Raw genomic sequence first — 21,638 nt, forward strand, 5'->3', positions numbered from 1 at the left:
CTTGTCCAAATCCACCACTCCTCCTCTGGCGGATGCGGTTTCTTTCAAGGACCCCGTGGACAAGCGGATTGAAAATTTGGCAAAATACGCCTTTGAGGCGGTTGGCTCATCCTTACTTCTGGCCTTTGCAGCAACTTGGGTATCCAAAGTCCTGTCTGCCTGGGCCTCTCAACTTTCCCAAGGTGTTTTATCCGGGGCTCCTTCTGATGATCTGGCTGACATAGCACTCCAGATCTCCAATGCTGGCGATTATTTGTTTGGCTTCCTTAGAATCTGCACACTGTGCGGCCTTTGCTTCTGGCAACTTGGTGGCTATTCGCCGCTCTATGTGGTTGAAGGTTTGGAATGCTGACGTGGCCTCCAAGAAATCTCTCACTGAGATGCCCTTTACTGGTGGCCGTCTTTTTGGAAAGAGACTGGATGAAATCATCTCTGAAGCTACGGGCGGTAAGAGCTCTCTGCTTCCCCAGAATAGGGTGCATCGCACAGATTCTCGCCGTAAGGCTTCTTCCTTTTGGTCCTGTTGTTCCCTTGGCTCAGGGCGTTAGGACAAGCCAGAATCCGTGCAGTCCAGGAAGGCTCCTACCTTCAAGCCTCGCCCCTCATGGAAGCAGGACGGCCTTTCTGTATGTTTCTCCGCCAAGTCAGGTACTCACAAGCCTACCTCAGCCTGAAGGGGCACCCCCACACGAGTCTTTCCCTCGGGATGGCCGGTAGCTTGTCCCACTTTCGGGACATTTGGTTGGCGCAGGTCCAGGTTTCCTGGGTTCGGGACGTAGTTTCCGACGGCTACTGAACAGAGTTTGGTTCTTTTCCCCGGAATCGTTTTTTTCCGGTCCTGGCCTCCCCGCTCGCCGGACCTGGCTGCGGCCTTTCAGTCTGCACTTCACACCCTTCTGGCGCAGGGAGTCCGTGCCGGTGCCGGTCCAGGAAAGTTTTTTTGGGCTTCTATTCAAACCTGTTCGTTGTTCCCCAAAAAAGGGGGGGGGGAGGGAACAGTTCATCCGATTCTCGATCTGAAGCTCCTCAATCAACATCTTTGCCTGTGGCACTACTGGATGGAATCTCTCCGTTCGGTTGTTGCATCCATGGATGGGCGAATTTCTGTCTTCGGTGGACATCCGGGATGCATACCTGCACATCCCCATTTTTCCGCCACACCAACATTTTCTGCAGTTTGCCGCTCCGGCAGATCAATATTCAGTTTGTGTCTCTGCCTTTCGGGCTGGCCACTGCCCCCAGGGTCTTTACCAAGGTCCTGGCAGTGGTAATTGCTATCCTCTGCTCCCGAGGGGTGTCAGTGCTTCCTTCTCTGGACGACCTGTTAATAAAACCCCCGTCCTTTGCCCAAAACAGAGAGAGTCTCCACATCACGCTTCAGACTCTGACCAGTTTCGGGTGGTTGATCAACAAGGAGAAATCCATATCTCTTTCCCTCCCAGTCTCTGGTTTTTCTGGGCCTTCGATTTGACACGAGAAGGCTCAGGTTCTTTTTCGACCGGACAAGTGGAGCGCTCTTCTGTCCGGGATCCGCCTCTTGCGCCGCCCACATCCGGTTCCCATCCGTTCGTGCATGGAAGTGTTGGGCAGGATGGTGGTGGCCATGGAAGTCGTTCTCTTTGCTCCGTTACGGTGCTGCCCTCTTCAATGGTCCATCCTGACTCTTTGGGTCAAGTCTCCACTGTCCCTCCACCGCCGGATCGGTCTGTCCACCACGACCCGTCGGTCACTTCTTTGGTGGCTCCGCTCTCCTTTGGGAGGGTCGCTCGTTTCTCCCACTCTTAACGACTGATGCGACTCTCCTTGACTGGGGAGGCGTTTTTCTAGACCAGAAGGTTCAGGGCCACTGGTCCCCTCAGGACGCTTGTCTGCCCATCAATGTCCTGAAGCTTCGGGCCCTCTTCCTTTGTCTCCTTCACTGGGAGACAATTCTCTGGGGCTGTCCGATTCGAATTCAAATGGACAACGCCACAGCTGTGGCTTACATCAATTGGCAAGGGGGCACTCGCAGTCTCAGTGCCATGGCCGAGGTGTCCAAGATTCTGATCTGGGCAGAACGCCACGTTCCCTCCCATATCGGCCATCCACATTCCAGGGGTGGAAAATTGGGAAGTGGACTAAGTCGCTCCTCTCCACCTGGAGGTGTTCGCGACCGTTGGGGATTCTAGACGTGGACCTCTTTGCGTTCCGCCTGAACCGGCAGGTCCAAGCCTTCGTGATGAAGTCCCACGATCCTCTGGCTCTGGCCGTGGACACGTTGGTCATTCCTTGGTCACCGTTCCCCCTTCTGCCCAGGGTGCTGAGGAAGCTCAAGGCGGAAGGCGTCTCAGCAATTCTGGTGGCGCCAGATTGGCCCATGCGCTCGTGGTTCGCCGACGTGGTTCGTCTTGTAGCAGACGTCCACTTTCAGCTTCCGGATCGTCCCGACCTTCTCTCTCAGGGTCCTCTTTGCCACCCCCAATTCACTGCCACTGCGTTTAACGGCGTGGTGGTTGAAACCGTGGTGCTAAAGGCACCATTTGCACCATGCTTAGGACGCGTAAACAGTTCTCTACTAGGATTTATCACAGGACCTGGCAGGCCTATTTTATGTGGTGCGAGGCCCGTTCTGTCTCCTGTTTGTTTTTCCTTACAGAACCTGCTTGCACTTTTAGTCGGGCTGGAAACGCGTTTGTCACTCAGTTCCCTCAAAGGGCAAGTGTCTGCGCTTTCCATTCTTTTTCAGCGCCCCCTGGCTTCTAATTCTCATATTCACACCTTTCTACAAGGGGTGGCACATGAGATTCTTCCCTACAGGTCTCCCACTCCACTTTGGGACCTGAATTTAGTTCTTGCCGCTTTGCAGATCTCTCGGTTTGAATCTCTCCGAGACATCTCTCTGATTCCTTTCTTGGAAGGTGTCCTTTCTCATTGCCGTGACTTCCATCCAGAGGGTGTCAGAACTGGCGGCTCTCTCCTGCCGACCCCCCCTTTCTGGGTCTTCACCAAGACAAGGCTGTGCTCCGGCCAGTGCCTTCCTTTCTACCGAAGGTGGTCTCATCCTTTCATCTGAATGAGGATATTGTCCTTCCCTCCTTTTGCCCAGCTCCATCTCATCCTAAGGCGCACGCTCTCCACAACCTGGACGTGGTCAGAGCTTTTACAGGTTTACCTCTCGGCCACCTCTTCTTTTAGACGTTCTGATTCGCTGTTTGTCATTCCAGAAGGCCGACACAAGGGTTTGCCTGCTTCTAAGGCGACAATCTCCCAGTGGATCAGGTCTGCCATTTCAGAGACCTATGGTTCTAAGGGGAAGACTACCCCCCCCCCCCCCCCCCCTTCCAGGTTAAGGCTCACTCCACTCGCTCTGTTGCGGCCTCTTGGGCGGTCTTCAACAACAACTGCTGACGCCAGTTTGGGGCGTAAGGTGCTGCAGCCGCCGGTGGCATTGCCATCCACCTAAATTCTGTTTAGTTTTGCTTTCCCACCCTGGGGACTGCTTTGGTACATCCCACGGTTCCTGTGTCCCCCCAATGGAGCCGAACGAGAAAAGGAGATTTTTTAGACTTACTGTAAAATCTCTTTCTCGGAGAATCCCACCCTGTTAGTCCTTAGTTTGTTGACCTGAGGGTCGGTTGACTGTCTTTAAGTTGGTCCATTTGTTTTTGGCTGGGCCTTTCTCGGACTCTTGTGGCATTTTCGGTTCCTCCTACTGCTTTGGGACTAAAACGGATTAGCTCAGTCAGTGGGTGGGGTATATCCTGCCGAGAGGATATATATGCATAGTGGCAGCAAGATATACCCACGGTTCCTGTGTCGCCCAATGGAATCGTCTGTGAAAGTGATTTTACATTAAGTATAAAAAATCTTTTTTCAACTTTTTCAAAACTATTAAAATAAAATGCCATGCGTTTTAAGCATAATTTTACATGCTTTTTTCTGCTGATTTTCAAGCCCTATAAAGAACTATGAGAATAATTGCATACTGCATTTGAATAAAAACAGCAGTGAGCCAGAAAACTTTTTTTTTCTCTATCGGCTCCATTGGGGGACGCGGACCTTGGGTATATGCTGCTGTCACTAGGAGGCTTGACTTTATAGCAACAAGAAGTCGGCCCCTCCCAGCAGGATATACCCGCCCACAGGCACCTGAGCTAATCAGTTTTAGCTTAGTGTCTGTAGGAGGCAGACGCTTGGTCTGGAGCTCCCCAGACCTGGTCACTTATTTTATTGTTTTTCAGTTTAGGGACGTTTAGTTAGATTTTTTTCTCCCTTTATTTTTCTCCTTTCAGTTGGGGTCTCAGAAACATAGCATTCACTGTTTCCCCATTTGCGAAGAAGGGGCACAGACATTGAGTCATGTACTGCTAACCCCTTCTCGCCACCGGTCAGCGCCTGGGGTTGTACCTTTGGGTCCGGGTCCCCCTACCTTCCCTGCTTGTCTCGCTGTCTCAGCCCGGCATGATGCAGGTGACTAAATGCAGACTGGAGACATCATGAGAAGTTTTCTTTCAGGTTTCTGGACTCTGAACCTCTGTAGCCCCCTGCTTTGGTGCCCACTCCTTTTTATTCCCCATAGGGATTGCCCTGCTCAGCCATTCTGATATAAGGGACGTTATGTGGTGCAGGAATAATGTTCACTTCACTTTTATTCACATGTACTTCACCAGTGCTTACTTTCTGAGCATGCGCCGGTATATACATTTTAGTTTTGCTTTGGCCGCAACGCTTTGCGATGCAACCGGAGTGACGGGGATTCCTTACCCTGTCGGCAGCGCTGTTCACGCTAGCCCAGCAGATCCCTGTCTCCTCTGTCCTCAACCACATTACGTTGCCGGCATTAGGGGGCGAATTCATTATGGCTGCGGCACACTCTGCTCACGGACCTTAGCCCCGCCCACTCTCTCCCGGTGGGGGTTCAGGCCCTATCACGCGTTAGCGTGCGCATTGTGAGCCTGATGATTACCCTATCAGCGTAGGGCTCACACTTCTGGGGGCAATTCTAACCAATGGGGGCCCACCTTCTACTAGTCCGGCCCCCTCCTTTTCATTGGTCTAGCCCTCCTGCTCCTCTCTCCCTCCTGAGCTAGCTCTCTGAGGACCAGATTTTTTTTCTAGACAGGCGCCCTCACAGGACAAGAAAGTTCCTTCCTTCAAGGCCTGTCCCTCCTGGAAATCAGAGAACCGTTCAGGCCATTTTGCGGCCAAGGCGGGCACCCATACACCTACCTCTGCCTGAAGGGACACCCCCATCCGCAGATTTTTCTCCGGTGGGAGGGCGTCTGTCACTTTTCCGGGACGTCTGGTCTGCCCACGTGCAGGACTCCTGGGTCCGATATGTAGTTTCCAACGGCTATTGGATTGAGTTTGCTTCCTTTCTGAAGGATCGTTTTTTTTCATTCGCGCCCACCTCGTTCTGTGGCAAGGGCCTTTCGGGGCGGGCTTCAGTCCCTTATCGCTCAGTGAGTGATTATACCAGTTCCTCCCAGGGAGCGTTTTTCAGGTTTTTATTCCAACCTATTTGTGGTCCCCAAAAAGGGGGGCTCCGTTTGCCCGATCTTGGACCTGAAGCGCCTCAACCGACATCTACTCCTCAGTCATTTCCGTATGGAGTCTCTTAGTTCGGTAGTGGCGTCCATGGATCAAGGGGAGTTTCTTTACTCAGTGGACATCTGAGATACCTATCTCCACATCCCCATTTTTCCAGCACATCAGCGTTCTTCGCTTCGCAGTTCCAGAGGGCCATTTTCAGCTTGTGGCCCTTCTTTCAGACTAGCCACTGCTTCGAGGGTCTTCACCAAGGTCCTGGTGGCAGGTGATTCGGGTGATTCCTTGGTCGCACTTTGCCCTGCCCTATCTCTTCCCTCCTCTTCCTCTCCTTCCCAGGGTCCTGATGAAGCTGAAGGCGGAAGGCGTCGCCGCCATTCTCGTGGCTCCGGACTGGCCCAGGAGGGTGAGGTACGCAGACGTGGTTCGGTTAGTGGATGACGCTCCACTGTGCCTCCCACTCCATCCAGACCTGCTCTCGCAGGGTCCTCTTTGCCACCCCAATTTACAGTCGCTGAATTTGACGGCGTGGCGGTTGAGACCGCGGTTTTGAGAGCCAGGGGTTTTCTAACCAAGTTGTTTGCACTATGATCAGGGCGCGCAAGCCCTCTTCTGTGAAGATTTACCACCGTACTTGGCGGTCTTTTTTTCGTTGGTGCGATTCTCACGCCGTTTCCCTCGATACTTTCTCTCTCCCACTACTTCTTTCTTTTTTACAGTTGGGGTTGGAACAACAGTTGGCTCTCAGTTCCCTTAAGGGCCAAGTTTCAGCTATTTCCATTCTTTTTCAACGTCCCCTGGTGACCGATCCTCATATCTGGACCTTTCTTCAAGGTGTGGCTCACACGGCCCCGCCTTAAAGATCGCCTAATCCCCCTTGGGATGTGAACTTGGTTCTCGGTGCCCTGCAGAGTGCTCCCTTTGAACCTGTTAGGTACGTTCCTCTAAGTCTACTTTCCTGGAAGGTGGCATTCCTTATTGCGGTCACTTCTATTCGGAGGGTTTCGGAGCTGGCCGCTCTCCCTACCTGGCCATCCACCAGGACAAGGTTGTTTTTCATCTGGTTCCACCCTTTCTACCTAAGGTTGTGTCCGATTTTCATGTCCATGAGGAGATCGTCCTCCCGTCCGACCCCATCTCATCCAAAAAGAACGTTTGCGCCATAAACTTGTGGCTGTTCGGACCTACCTCTCAGTCACTTCTTCTTTTCGTCAGAGTGACTCCTCCTTTGTAACAACTACGGAGGGTCGTCGTAAAGGACTACCTGCTTCCAAGGACACAACTTCTCGGTGGATCTGGTCTGCTATTTCGGAAGCTTATCGCTGTAAGGGGAAGACTCAACCCTTCAGGGTCTCAGCTCATTCAGGGCCTCCTGGGCTCTCCACAACAGGGCTTCGGCCTCGCAAGTTTGTAAAGTGGCTACCAGGTTATCTTTGCACACTTTTACAAAATTCTACCAGGTTCATACCTTTGCATCTGCTGATGCTAGTCTGGGTCGCAAGGTGTTGCATGCGGCTGTGGTCCAGCCTTCCACCTAGCTTGCTCCTTTTACCCACCCTGGGGACTGCTTTGGTACGTCCCAAGGTCTGTGTCCCCAATGGAGCCAATAGAGAAAAGGAGATATTTATGCTTACAGTAAAATCTCTTTCTAAGAGGATCCATTGGGGGACACAGCACCCACCCATTTTTCTGGGGTTCCTGGTTTGGTTACCTGTCCGAGGGTGTTTCAGTTCATTTTTATTCTACGGTTCCTTGGACAGTTTCTGTTTGTTTGTTTTTCTGTCGGTCCTCTCCTACTGCTCTGGGACTAAAACAGATTAGCTCAGGTGCCTGTAGGCGGGTATATCCTGCTGGGAGGGGCATACTTTTCTTGTTGCCATAGTGTCAAGTCTCGTCTCGGGTCTGTGTCCCCCAATGGATCCTCCAAGAGAGATTTAACGGTAAGCATCAAAATCTCCTTTTTATAAAAGCACCAAAAACAAAAGGCTAAAGTCCACAGAAAAAAGAGCGACTCACCCAATCCCAAGGGAGCAAATTCAAACAATGGACATCGCGGCCAAGCGACGGTGTAGCGGGAGGCGGATGATGTTACGGGGGGAATTCAGGCGTCAGGCTACAGCCGTATCGCTCTTGGTGCTTCGTCAGGCTCCTGCGACGTCATGCTCCCGCGACGTCATGCTCCCTCCGGAAGTTTTTATCTGCTGTGCCATGTGATTCAGGTAAGTAGGTGTGTACAAAGATGAACGCTTTCTGTGCTCAAAAAAAGAACAGAAAAGCATTGCGTTAAAAAACTCTGAAGAGAAAACAATATCTTACAATGCCTTTCTCCACTATACGTCATCACATCCGAGAAAAACAAAAGATAGCATCCCATATAGTCAAATGGTTCGGTTGAAACAAATTAATAGTGATCCAGAAGTATACCATCAACAGGTTGAAGATTTATCAGAACGTCTATTAGCTAGGGGTACCCTAGGGAAGTTCTAAATCAGGCAAGGAAACGCATTGATAACACCCCTAGGGAAACACTGATTTACAATGAAACAAAAAATCGAGAACAACCCTCAAGAGCTGCATTCATTTTTCGGAACACTCCGATAAATAATAATTCAATAATGCAATCTATATTCTAACTGGTATATATTACAAACGGATCCAGACATAACAGATCTTGTATCCCAGAAACCCATTATTACATATACACGGAATAAAAAATCTGCAAAGCAAAATAGAAAAAATACTGGACAAGCAAAATCTATATGGTTAACTGATACGAGACCTATAGGTAATCATGCATGTGGTACTTGTTCATATTGTCATCTGAATAATAATTATTTATATAGTGCCTACAGATTCCGCAGCGCTATATATCTGAACATAAAAAGTAAAACCATTAGACTTGGAAATTATACAGTATACGTTAAGCAACCTATTACCTGCAGCTCTGATTATGTTGTATATTCTCTGATCTGTCCATGTGGATTTTTCTACATTGCAAAAACAAAACGACCATTATTTCACAGGATACGGGAACATCTCAGATCACTTGTAACAAAAAAAGGGTCTGCCAAATTTATAGAACATATGACTAAAATCCACAGAAGTGATGGTTCTATATTAAAATTTGGTGTGCTAGAAAGAATTGAATTTTCTTTTTCCAGGTAAAGATAAACATCAAACTCTTCTATTAAAGGAATCCAGATGGATTATGCGATTAAACGCATTAGTACCATTGGGTCTGAATTACAAAAATGAGTTAGGGGCTCTAGTATGATATTACATTTCTCATTACCTGTTCACATGTAAGATATTGTTCTCTCTTCAGAGTTTTTTAACACAATGCTTTTCTGTTCTTTTTTTGAGCACACAAAGAGTTCATCTTTGTACACACCTACTTACCTGAATCACATGGCACAGCAGATAAAAACTTCCGGAGGGAACATGATGACATCACAGGGGGCTGAAGAAGCACCAAGAGGTGCGATACGGCTGTGGCCCGATGCCTGAATTCCCCCGTAACATCCTCCACCTCCCGCTGCACCGTAGCTTGGCCGCTATGTCCATTGTTTGAATTTGCTCCCTTGGGAATGGTTGAGTCGCTCCGCTATCTCTTTTTTCTGTGGACTTTGATTTTTATGTACATTTTCAGCGTAGAGCACCACCCGCAGGAGAACAGACACCTTGTATATTTTATTGCACACATAGAAGGTTCACACCGACAGGTATATAGGGCTGTGCCGGATCTTTCCCCTCTTTTGTGTTTAAAAACAAAAGACTGTTGGTATACAGATTATATACAAACAGTCTTTTAGTTTTTGGTGCTTTTCTCAAAGACGTTGACAAAAGCTTTGTTAAAAAACAAAAAATAAAAATACAGAAAACACTATGAAAAACGCAGCAAATTCTATGAGTGCAGCCATAAAACCTCTTCGTACGAAGCTGATACAAAACATACATTAGTTGTGATGGGTGAATGGCAGTTTGGAAATGTGGTCACCCTATTGGTCACAATGTGTCTTTGCAGTGTGCAGATGACTCATGACAACATTTCTTTATTATATCATAATGGCAATATTGACCTCAATCACAATGACATTTTTCCCAAATCATGCAGCCCTAGTGTACAACGTATTATTTTTCCTGTTTGGGCTTTGCACTTTTGAATTCATACAAAGGTGGGAGTCTCTGCTACTCTACAGTGGCGAGACATAAATCAAGCAGTGTTCCCAGTTACTACCTCCAAGCAGACTCACACATTTGCTGCCCCAACCCACTGAATGTAAACTGAGTAGCGAGGCATATAGGGGAAGATTTATCAAAAAACCTATGCAGAAGAAAATTCAAGCAGTTACCTATAGCAACTTTTTAATTTAATTAAGGCCTCTGAAAAATCAAAGAAGCAATTTGATTGGAAAAACTGGTCAGCTTTTCATTTGCACAGGCTTTACTACATCTTCCCCCAAAGTGTATGCTGTGCCACTTAGTTTACAGGAGCTGAGAGGCCTTTGACAGGAGTCCCTTTCCTTTAAATACATAACTATGTACAAGAGCAGGAACTCCTACCAAAGATGATAGTCCATGCTCCTGTAGGTACTCATCAGAAGCAAGGAATGCAGCTTATTTAACATTTATGGAGCTGGCCCAGCCCAATAGGCCAGACATAGTAATTGAAGTAAATGTAAAGTGTCATCTTTGTTATTGTGACCACAACATAATGGGGGAGATTTATCAAAACCTGTGCAAAGGAAAAATTGCTCAGTTGCCCATAGAAACCAATCAGATCGCTTATTTCATCAGAGGCATCTTTAAAAATGAAAGAAGCAAGCTGCACAGGTTTTGATAAATCTCCCCTAATAAGTTTGTCCCAAGTGCCCATGGCATACAGATACACCCTGCGTCATCTAAGCGAGATGTATATATTTTTTTATTAACATTTTTTCACATATAATACAATGCATAACTAATCTGCACCAACTAACCAATCACTACTCATGGCGTGTAAAATTAAATCACAGCACCCCCTTCACAAAGCAGATTTTGACATGAAAGCCGTGGCCAGGCTGACATAATAGCCTTATAATCCAGCCCTCAGCCACAGCAGAACATGCGCTTTTCCCCGTCTCGCCCCCTCAATGCAAGTCTATGGGAGGGGGCGTGACGGCCGTCGCGCCCCCTTCCCATAGACTTTCATTGAGGGGGCAGGCATGAACACGGAAGCCCGTACACAGCGTTCAGGAACTCAATGTTCCGGACGCTGGGGAGCAGAGTAACCCTTTAAAGGATACAGGCCATCCACTCACACCTGTCATCCCATTGATTGAAAAAATCTGCCTCTAATTTCACCTTCAAATTATCTGCTAATCCTAAAACTGCCTTCACATGTTGCATTACCGCTGTGTTTTTGCCATTAATGACTGAAATTGCTGAATAAATTATGGGGGGAATTTATCATTGTATTATAGTCAATTTTCAGCTGTAAAAGTGCTGACGTGCCTCAAATTTATGAAATGGCACAGCATATGATAAATTTGTCAGAGAAATACACATCTAGGGAAAATTACCTCAGCACCAGTGCTCTGGAGTCGGAGTCGAGGAGTTGGACGAAATTTTGGGTACCTGGAGTTGGAGTCGGCAAACAATGCACCGACTCTGACTAAATTTTGATCGGAATAAAAAAAAAAAAAAAGCAAGTTTAAATGTCCCAATTCACAAAAAGTTATAATTAATGACTTCTCTACTGTAAGAATAAAGGCCAATTCATGCAGTGCATCACGTAACTGCAAAACGAACATGTTAAGTGACCGTGAAGAAGCATGCTTTTCATGTGCTTCACTATATGGCACGCAACGCACAATTAGGAGCGGCAATACTTATACTTTCCATAGTGTTGTGTCCTGCTGTTACAGGGAACCCATGGGTAACCTAGCCTCTCACTGATAAGGGGTTAAGTAAATATGTTTCTCTATCGGCTCCATTGGGGGACACAGACCGTGGGTGTATCTTGCTGTCTCTAGGAGGTGTGACACTATGGTAATAAAAAAAGTCAGCTCCTCCCAGCAGGATACACCTGCCTTCAGGCCCTGAGCTAGTCAGTTTAAGCTTAGTGTCTGAAGGAGGTGGACTGGTCTGGGTTATCCAGACCAGGTCTTTTGTTTTCCTAGTATAGGGATGTGTTAGTTTTTTTATTCCTTTTTCTTTCTGTTTTCAGGTGGGGACTCAGGAACTGCGGTTCACTGTTTCCCCATTGCGAGTGAGGGGGCACAGACATTGCGTATATGCGCTGTTAACCCCCCCTTGCCAACGGTCAGCGCCTGGGTGGTACCTCATGGGTCAGGGTCCCCCTATGTCTCTGCTCGCCTCGCTCGCGCATAGCAGCCAGGCGTGATGCAGGGACCATGAGCTGACTGAAGACTTCACTGAAGACTCCATTAGGTAAGTTCTTCTGACTGAGGTAAGTACTTTTTTCCACAGGTACAGCCTCGCAACCTCTGGAGACCCCCAGTTTTGGCCCACCACTCAGTTTTTGGGGCTTGTTTAACAGGGGCTGCACTATGCTGGGGGGAGCAATTACACTAAGGGGGCATATTTTACAGGCATGTGTATAAAATTCCTTTATTGTGTGTGTGTGGTGTGTATTTTGGCCACTACTCAGCGCCTCATATGCGGCTGTCAGCCGCTGCGTTTCTTCGGCTCGAGCGCTCTCAGCGCCGACTTGTGTCTCATTCTACAGCACCTTATACACGCTGTTATGAGCCGGGCGGTTCAGCGCTTCTGGCCGCCCGCTCCGTTCCCCCGAGCACATTTACAGTTAGGCAGGTGCGTTCGGGACAAGAAGTGGGCGCCATGACACTTCTTCCTCGCCGCCTGTAGCTCCGCCCACTGAACGGGGGGAGCACTCAGAGGCGCGAAGCAGCGCCCAATCAGCGCTGTGGGCGCGATTTTATGTGTATAGGGGTCAGTTACTTCGTGCCTTGCTTCAGGCACGGCCCACGGCCTCTTGAGTCAAGCTGGCTGCACAGAGCAGTTCTCCTCACTGCAGCTGACAGGGGACACAGATCTGGGTGAGAAAGTGCCTGTCTTCTCTTTTTTACCCCATTATGTCCGTACCCAGGGCTGTTCATCCCTCTAAACAGAAACCTGGGAATTTAGTGACTTACTATACCTGTAAGCACTGTAATACCAAGATGCCTGGCTCCGCTGAGCCCGCTTGCACCGCCTGCTCCCCCAGACCCTCTGGTGCCCCCTGATGGCCCTTTGGTCCCAGAGGGTTTAGCCGCTCCTCCTGCCTGGGTTTCTTCCCTGACCCAGTATATGGCTGACTTGACCCAAGTCTCCCTTTTGGTGGCTGAGGCCTCCTGCGAAATGGTGTCCGCTTTGAAGGGGTCATCCCGGCGCAGGACCTCTGAGAGGGCCCGCTCTTTGTCCCCTCATACCTCACGCTCTCACAAGTGTGCTAGGGGTGCCTCATCTGACTCTTCCATTGAGTCTTCGGATAGACGTGGGCGTTCCCCTCGTGAGTTCCGCCCCCTATCATCTGGGCACAAACGTCGCTCCTCCAGAGGACGTTCTCAGAGTCGCCGCTCTGCCACGCCAGAGCCGCGTACCCGGTCTGGATCGCCCCCCCTCCAAGACTGCCTCTACTCATTCACATTCCCCTGGTGAACTAGTGGACGAGGCTTCCGAATCGGCATCTGACCCAGAGGACCGCTCAGACTCAATTGCTATGGTGAACTCATTGGTGACAGCCATAAGAGACACCTTTCACTTGCAGGACCCAGGATCTTCGGATGTCAATCCGGGAGTATCCTTTCATCGTACTAAGCAAGCACCTCAAAGGTTCAGCTCTCACGCTGACTTTGACGACATTCTGGAATCCGCTTGGAAGCATCCAGACAAGAGATTCCCGGGAGTCAAGACAACTCAGGAACGTTATCCATTTGACAAGGACTTTGTCGCTAAGGTGGCTTCCCCTCCCACTATGGACCCACCAATCTTCCGGATCTCAAAGGAGACTACACTGCCTCTGGCAGATGCCGCTGCCTTCAAGGATCCCGCGGACAAAAAGGTAGAATCTTTAGCTAAGTTCGCTACTGAAGCAGCTGGCTCTTCTCTTCTTCCCATCTTCGCCTCGACATGGGTGTCCAAGGCCCTGTCGGAGTGGTGCCAAAAGCTCCATCAGGATATTTTAGCGGGATCCCCCCCCAGAGGATCTATCTGCTCTGGCTCTCCGTTGCGCTAAGGCTGGGGACTTTCTATGCGCAGCTTCCATGCAGGCAGCTCGTTGTTCTGCTTTTGCTGTGGGTCACCTAGCAGCCCTCCGCCGCTCTATGTGGCTTAAAGCTTGGAATGCGGATGCAGCTTCCAAAAGGTCTCTCACTGAGCTTCCCTTTACGGGTGGCCGTCTTTTTGGCAAACGCCTTGATGAGATTATCTCCGAGGCAACGGGAGGTAAGAGTTCCTTGTTACCTCAAAATAAGGCTCGTCCTACTTCCCAAAGGAAGTCTTTTTCCTTTCGGTCCTCGGGCTCCAACAAAGGGTCCGGGAAGGCGCCCTCGATGGACAAGAAGGCTCCCTCGTTTCGGGCACGCCCGTCTTGGAAGTCGGACTCCAACCGCTCTGGCCGTTTTGCGCCCAAATCGGGCAACCGCAAACCCACTTCTGCATGAAGTAAGGCCTCCACCCGCGGTTTCTTTGCGGGTGGGAGGTAGTCTTGTTTTTCCGAGACATCTGGACCTCACACATTCAGGACTCTTGGGTCAGGGACGTGGTGTCCAACGGTTACCGAATTGAATTTGCCTCCCTCCCGAGGGATCGCTTTTTTTCGATCCCGGGCCCCCCGGTCTCCTCCCCTGGCGAAGCAATTTCGTGCGGCTCTCCAGTCCCTGCTTCTCCAGGGAGTGATTGTTCCCGTCCCCCTAGAGGAACGTTTTCGGGGTTTCTATTCAAATCTCTTTGTGGTCCCCAAGAAGGACGGTTCTGTACAACCAATCCTAGTCCTCAAGCGTCTCAACCGCCACTTCCGGATGGAATCTCTCCGCTCGGTGGTGGCGTCCCTGGAACAGGGGGAGTTCCTCTCCTCAGTGGACATCAAAGATGCCTACCTCCATGTGCCAATATTTCCTGGCCATCATCGGTACCTCCGCTTTGCGGTTCCGGAGGGGCACTTTCAATTTGTAGCTCTCCCCTTCGGTCTAGCCACGGCTCCTCGGGTCTTTACCAAGGTCCTTGCGCCAGTGATGGGCTTGTTACGGTCGAGAGGCATCTCGGTGATACCCTATGTGGACGACCTTCTCATCAAGGCTCCAACCAGAGCCCAGACTCTGGAGAATCTGGACGTCACTCTCCACACTCTGACTCGTTTCGGCTGGCTGGTCAATCGAGACAAGTCAGTCCTCCGGCCTACCCAGTCTCTCACCTTTCTGGGGTTTCGATTCGACACTGCCTCTGCCCGAATTTATCTTCTGCCGGACAAGCGTCTGGCGCTCCGGGAGGGGGTCCGCTCCCTGCGGACTCAGGTATCAGTCTCCATCTGCACTTGTATGGAAGTCCTTTGTCGGATGGTGGCAGCCATGGAGGCCGTGCCCTTTGCTCAGTTCTATTACCGCCCTCTCCAACTGGCGATTCTCTCTCGATGGAACAGGTCGCCTCTGTCTCTCGATCGTCAGATTATTCTCCCTCCCAAGGTCCGTCAGTCTCTGCTCTGGTGGTTCTGCTCGCCCCTTCTTCTCCAGGGGCGGTCCTTCCTTCCCCTTCATTGGCAGGTGGTTACGACGGATGCCAGCCTGTCAGGCTGGGGTGGCGTATTCAGGGATTGGATGGTTCAGGGTCTCTGGTCTCCACAGGAGACCCTTCTTCCGATAAACATATTGGAATTACGGGCGATTCCTCTTAGTCTCCTTCATTGGGAGTCCCGTCTTCAGTCCCAACCTGTCCGCGTTCAGTCAGACAATGCCACGGCCGTGGCGTACATAAATCGACAGGGCGGCACCCGCAGCTCAGCAGCCATGGCCGAGGTGACCAATTCTTTTCTGGGCGGAAAGCCAGGTTCCGGCCATCTCGGCGATCCATATTCCAGGAGTGCTCAACTGGGAAGCGGACTTCTTCAGTCGGTCCTCACCCGACCCCGGCGAGTGGTCTCTTCATCCGGAGGTCTTCACGCAGCTCTGTGACCTCTGGGGCGTTCCGGACGTGGACCTCTTCGCGTCCTGGCACGATCGGAAAATTCTTCCGATTGTGTCCAAGTCCGGGACCCTCAGGCCTTGGCCGCCCTAGTGATTCCTTGGACGGGGTTCGCTCTGCCTTATCTGTTCCCTCCTCTTCCGCTCCTTCCCAGGGTGCTGAGGAAGCTCAAGGCAGAGGTCGTTCCCGCCATTCTGGTAGCTCCAGATTGGCCCCGAAGGTCGTGGTACGTCGACGTAGTCAGGCTCCTGGACAACGCTCCTCTGCGCCTTCCGCTCTGCCCAGATCTACTCTCTCAGGGTCCTCTTTGCCACCCCAATTTACAGTCGCTGCATTTGACGGCATGGCGGTTGAGACCGCGGTTTTGAGGGCCCGCAGGGTCTCCCCACAAGTCATTCACACCATGCTCAAGGCTCGTAAGCCCTCCTCCGCAAGAATTTACCACCGTACTTGGCGGTCTTATTTTCGTTTTTGTGAAGCTCAGGACTTCTCCCCAGTGACCTTCTCAGTCCCCCGTCTTCTCTCCTTTTTACAGTCGGGGCTGGAACTGGGATTGTCTCTCAGTTCCCTGAAAGGTCAGGTTTCGGCCTTTGCTGTTCTTTTCCAGCGGCCCCTGGCTTCTAATTCTCATGTCCGGACTTTTCTGCAAGGAGTGGCGCACGCTGTTCCTCCTTATCTGTCTCCTTCTCTCCCTTGGGACTTAAGTTTGGTTCTGAGTGCCCTCCAGGGTGCACCCTTTGAGCCCCTTAGAGAGGTGTCTCTCCGCCTCCTTTCTTGGAAAGTGGTGTTTCTTGTGGCTATCACCTCCATCCAGAGGGTGTCTGAATTGGCAGCTCTTTCCAGCCGTTCTCCGTTTCTGGTGATCCATCAGGACAAGGTCGTTTTCCGGCCAGATCCTTCATTTTTGCCCAAGGTGGTCTTTTTGCCCTTTTGTCCCGCTCCCTCATCCTAAGGAGCGCTTACTACACAAGCTGGATGTAGTCCGGGCTGTTCGGGCTTATCTCTCCATCACTTCTTCGTTTCGTCAGTGTGATTCCTTTTTTGTCTGTACAGAAGGTCGTTGCAAGGGACAACCTGCTTCCAAGGCCACCATTTCTAGGAGGATTTGGTCCGCCATTTCGGAAGCCTATCGCTGCAAGGGGAAGATTCCTCCTTTCAGGGTTGTGGCTTATTCCACTCGTTCTGTCGGGGCATCCTGGGCTCTCCAGAATAGAGCCTCGGCAATTTACAAGGCGGCTACCTGGTCGTCTTTACACACTTTCTCGAGGTTTTACCGAGTTCATACTTTCGCATCGGCTGATGCTAGTCTGGGTCGTAAAGTGTTGCAGGCGGCAGTGGATCGGCCATCTGCCTGATTACTTATCTGCCCACCCAAGGGACGGCTTTGGTACGTCCCACGGTCTGTCTCCCCCAATGGAGCAGATAGAGAAAAGGAGATTTTTTAACACTTACCGTAAAATCTCTTTCTCGAAAGATCCATTGGGGGACACAGCTCCCGCCCTTTGTTTGGGTTTTTCCCGTTGGTTCTCTGTCCGAGGGTGTGTTCAGTTATGTTTTTCCTTCTGGTTCTCGGACAGTTTTTGGTTTTTTTTTCTTGACCTATTGGTCTCCTCCCTCTTGCTCTGGAACTTAAACTGACTAGCTCAGAGCCTGAAGGTGGGTATATCCTGCTGGGAGGAGCTGACTTTTATTACCATAGTGTCACACCTCCTAGAGACAGCAAGATACACCCATGGTTTGTGTCCCCCAATGGATCCTTCGAGAAAGAGATTTTACGGTAAGTGTTAAAAAATCTCCTTTTTTTGCAGGACTAGAGACACTTGTATAAGTGAAGGGAATGGAGGGGTCAATAGTTCAAGACTGAAGCTGTAAACCATTGGAAAAACTGCAGCCATTCAGCTAAGGCTATAAAAACTTGTAAACTCCGATTGCTAGCTTAAACTTTAAACAGGGCTATGGGATTCTTCTAGGGAAATCATGTTTTATAATAAATGCCCCTTCCTGGACACTCCCACTGCCCTATCTTCAGCAGCAGATCAGCACACAAAAAGGAGAAGGCAGCAGCTTCTGCCCAACTACCTCTCTCTGCTAGAAGAGCTTAGAAGAACTTGGTGGAACAGCTTCTTGGATTCAACTGTAAGTGTTTATAAATACATTCACATATTAATACAGAGGAGTCGGAATCGGGGAGTCGGAGTAGTAAGTACAAAAAACTGTGGAGTCGGAACATTTATCTACCGACTCCACAGCCCTGCTCAGCACTGTCAATTTCAAACTAAAAGGAAAAGTGGCTATGTTATGTGCTGTGTGATGCTGTATTGCATTGCTGAGCCAAAGTGCCAAAGTCTGTTTCTAAAAGCTTAACCCCTTAAGAACACAGCCCATTTTGGCCTAAACAGAGAGAGAGGAAAAAAAAACGATACGTGCCCCTGGTGAAGTACATTTGGGTCACAGTGATGTAGTAGATGATATTCCACTTACAGAGTAGGGTTGCACTCCGGGCACAACTTCTAAGACGACATCTAGAATATAGCTGGGGACCTGCAGCCTTGGCTCATCCGGTAGTAGCTTCACTAGTCCGGTGGTTAGACTATTGCAGCAGAGAGAAAAATGTAGCTTTTCTTGACACTGGTCCAACTGGATAGGAACTTGGACACAAGTTTATGTCCAAAAATGGTTTTATGAGCACTTAAAACAATGGATTTCTGGTTCAAAAAGGACTCTTCCTCAGGTAAGATTTTTCTCTCTGCTGCATTTTGGCCTTAAAAAGACCTAAAAAAAAAAATTCTACCGGAGTAACCCTTTAAGTCTACTAGCTCCAAAAAGTTAAACAGAGCTAGTTGACAGATTAGCTAGACCAGCCTGTAAACCACTGGGGTCCTAAGTAAATCTGGACCTATATTCATATAAATTATATGTAAATTATAATATCACTTGTTAATGATGCATCAGTGCCGAATCTCTATTCACAAAGGTAAATGTTAGCTTTTATGAAAATCAATCTTTATTTTACACTCATATATTGCACATATAACAGAAACCGCCCATGTATTGTTCAGTTATCTTTGTAGTAGCTGTTGAAGTTAATCCGCAGTAAGAAATCTTCCAGATGTGGCTGATATCCTCGATTAACAAGCTTGGTCACCACTGTAACACAAAGGGCAAACAATGTACTACATATATGTTTAATCAAACAAAAATGCATCAAACAAAAACAGGAACAAAAAGCTCCACCCACCAAACCCTATATAGAGATACCCTTTATAAACATATGGGTATAGTGTTCTAGCTAGGCAACACAAAAGATAATCACAGAGTAATCAACTTACCTTCAAATAGAAAGTCAGAGTAATACTTGAAGGTGTCATAGGACTGCTGCATCAAGCCATAGTTGGGATGACTAGCCACCTGCTTATCTTTGTCACATGTCCAAGACTGAGAGATTAACTGTGTCCGGAATTTCAGAATTAGGCTGAAGATGCTGTGAATGATGTTCATTAATGGTGCAGCTTTCTCAGTTAGCAATCCTCTGGAAAACAAACAGTGTAATAGAAAAAAAGCCATAATTTAAAAACTGCTGAAAACAAAACGGCCATGTTCATGTGTGATGTATTGGTTACAGACTTCCGTAGTGGACTAAAAAGCAGCAATAAAGAACAATAAAATAGATGGGTTTTAGAAAATTAATCCCATAGAGGGAAAAAAATCTGAGTGGATTTTAAAGCACACTGTACTTTATTTTTTCCTTTCTATCTGAATGTAATGGTGGCATTGATAATGGAAATCTATCAGGATACTAATTCTTTTTTGGAAATTTGGAAATAAAGTTAAACAGTATGATGTCATATCTAAATGGTGGCAATGGGCATCACCCTCTCGTCCCACTATTTCTTTATAACAGTACAATATGGAAACTTGGACAAGATCACCAATAACAGTTTGCCTTTATGTATATGCACATTGACAATATAGTGATTCATAAGTAAAAATGTAAAATTATGAAAAAGTGAGTAGTATAGGTTCTGTGAGAGCTTGGAGCATTGAATTTTGTGTACAGCTTTTTAGTAGTGTTTTGTACTATCCAACTCTGCAAAATGATAATACAGGTTACATAGTATATGAAGATAACAGTATATATGAATAAATGGCATTATTTCAATTGCTCATGTAGGCTTCTACCTAAATAGCGCCTTATTGAGGTATTCTGTGTGAGTCTTGCGAATCTCCTCCAGGTTGCTGACTGTACGAAGTTTACTTCTGAATTCACTCCAGGTGACGTGCAGAATCTGGTTGGCAATGTAACCCTGAATAACCTTCACAAAGTGCTGCATTTCATGACGATAAAGCTGAAGTTGTCGATACTGGACTGAAGAAGCAGCTTGATTTACTAGAGCTATGCAAGAAACAAATAGAAAAAAACATATGAAAGTAAGAGTCTTATTACTGTTTTCTCCCCCTTAATTCACTTTTTAACGTATTTGAACCAAAGCAAACTTCACCTTCTACAGTGAAAGTTTTAGAGAAGGGGAAATCATATTTCAAACCCTGATCTGCACTGTGATTGGCCGCTATAGGCAACAAGGCCAGTTTTTCTGGATACACCATTAATGTCAATCGTGGGTGTCCAAGCAAAGGGCCCTTTACTGATCGGATGAACAAAGCAGCAGCAGAACAGTGAATCAATAGCTAAGATGTGCATGTTTTTTTTTATTTTTGGTGACTGCAACCACCAACCAACCATTATTTCACTGCAGTTTGCAAATACCTTAATATGTGTCATATTATTATGGATAGGATACATCTGCTATCTCACTAAATCTTTACAATTTTGATCTGTATTTTACTATTCCTTAAAGAGTCTTTATTTTGCATAATATAGATACTGTATGGCCAGTAAAGACGCAGATGTTAAAGGGGTACTCCACTGGAAAACATTTTTCTCGACATCAACTGGTGCCAGGAAGTTAAACAGATTTGTAAATTACTTCTATTTAAAAATATTTATCCTTCCAGTACTTATCAGCTGCTATATGCTGACCAGAGTAGGAGCAAATCCCCATAGCAAAACTCTCCTGCTCTGGACAGTTCTTGACAGTTCTTGTCAGCAGACTGTGGTCAGAAAGAAAATAAATTCAAAAAGAAAAGAACTTCCTGTGGAGCATACAGCAACCGATAAGTACTGGAAGGATTTTAAGATTTTTCTAATAGAAGTAATTTACAAATCTGTTTCGCTTTCTGGCACCAGTTGATTTAAAGAAAATTGTTTTCCAGCAGAGTACGCCTTTACCTGAGCCTTAGGTCTCATCCACACTGCTAAAGAATGAACATATTCGTTCTTTGGGCACACATCCGAACCACTGGCGGAATTCTGTTGTGGAAATTATGCAGTGTGCACAGAGCAGCAGAATGGGACTCTGCTGTAGCCTTATTCCGCATCCTTATGAATTTTACAATACAATGCCTATATACCTACACTTATTAAATAGGATATTTTACAATGGAAAGGTTTTATGTTGTAAACTTTTTAAATTTCAAGTTGAACAGTTTTACAAATACTTTGCTGAACTTTTTTTTGCATAGATTTTCAGTTATTGCTTGTGGTTTACTTTTTTAAATTAAGCTGATTACTTAAAACCTAATAAGCCTGACATTTGCATGGAAGGACAGTCAGCATGTTGCATGGAGGCTTTAGGCTAGGCTCACACTTCACAATTTCCAACTGGAATCCCGGTGCAGCAGAATTCTACTGTGCACACAGTGCACACTACAGAATTTCAGCGGCAGACATTCTGGCTATGGGGCGCCAATGTTTGAATGACCCTAACGTCGACTGATTTAGCAGGAGATGGTCGCACTCAGAATCTCCGGCCAAATTTTGTCTGGCCAAAAATTCTGTAGTGTGAACCCAACCTTAAAGGGGTATTCCAGGAAAA

At 48.0% G+C, this 21,638-nt stretch overlaps 1 protein-coding gene across 3 annotated transcripts in view; it reads right to left on the bottom strand.

The window, feature by feature from the left end:
- Positions 1 to 18,671: 18,671 nt before the first annotated feature.
- Positions 18,672 to 21,638, bottom strand: part of TUBGCP6 (tubulin gamma complex associated protein 6) — a 53,637-nt gene continuing 50,670 nt past the window's right edge. For all 3 annotated transcript variants that reach the window (XM_056573745.1, XM_056573743.1, XM_056573744.1), the window contains exons 24-26: positions 19,885 to 20,098; positions 19,035 to 19,234; positions 18,672 to 18,852 (exon numbers count right to left, since the gene is read on the bottom strand). In XM_056573745.1, the coding sequence (XP_056429720.1) occupies positions 18,761 to 18,852; positions 19,035 to 19,234; positions 19,885 to 20,098 (506 nt within the window). In that variant the 3' untranslated portion in view covers positions 18,672 to 18,760. The remainder of the gene's footprint in view (positions 18,853 to 19,034; positions 19,235 to 19,884; positions 20,099 to 21,638) is intronic.

The sequence above is a fragment of the Hyla sarda genome, chromosome 4 (assembly GCF_029499605.1).
Source record: "Hyla sarda isolate aHylSar1 chromosome 4, aHylSar1.hap1, whole genome shotgun sequence".
In the NCBI taxonomy this organism is placed as follows: Eukaryota; Metazoa; Chordata; class Amphibia; order Anura; family Hylidae; genus Hyla; species Hyla sarda.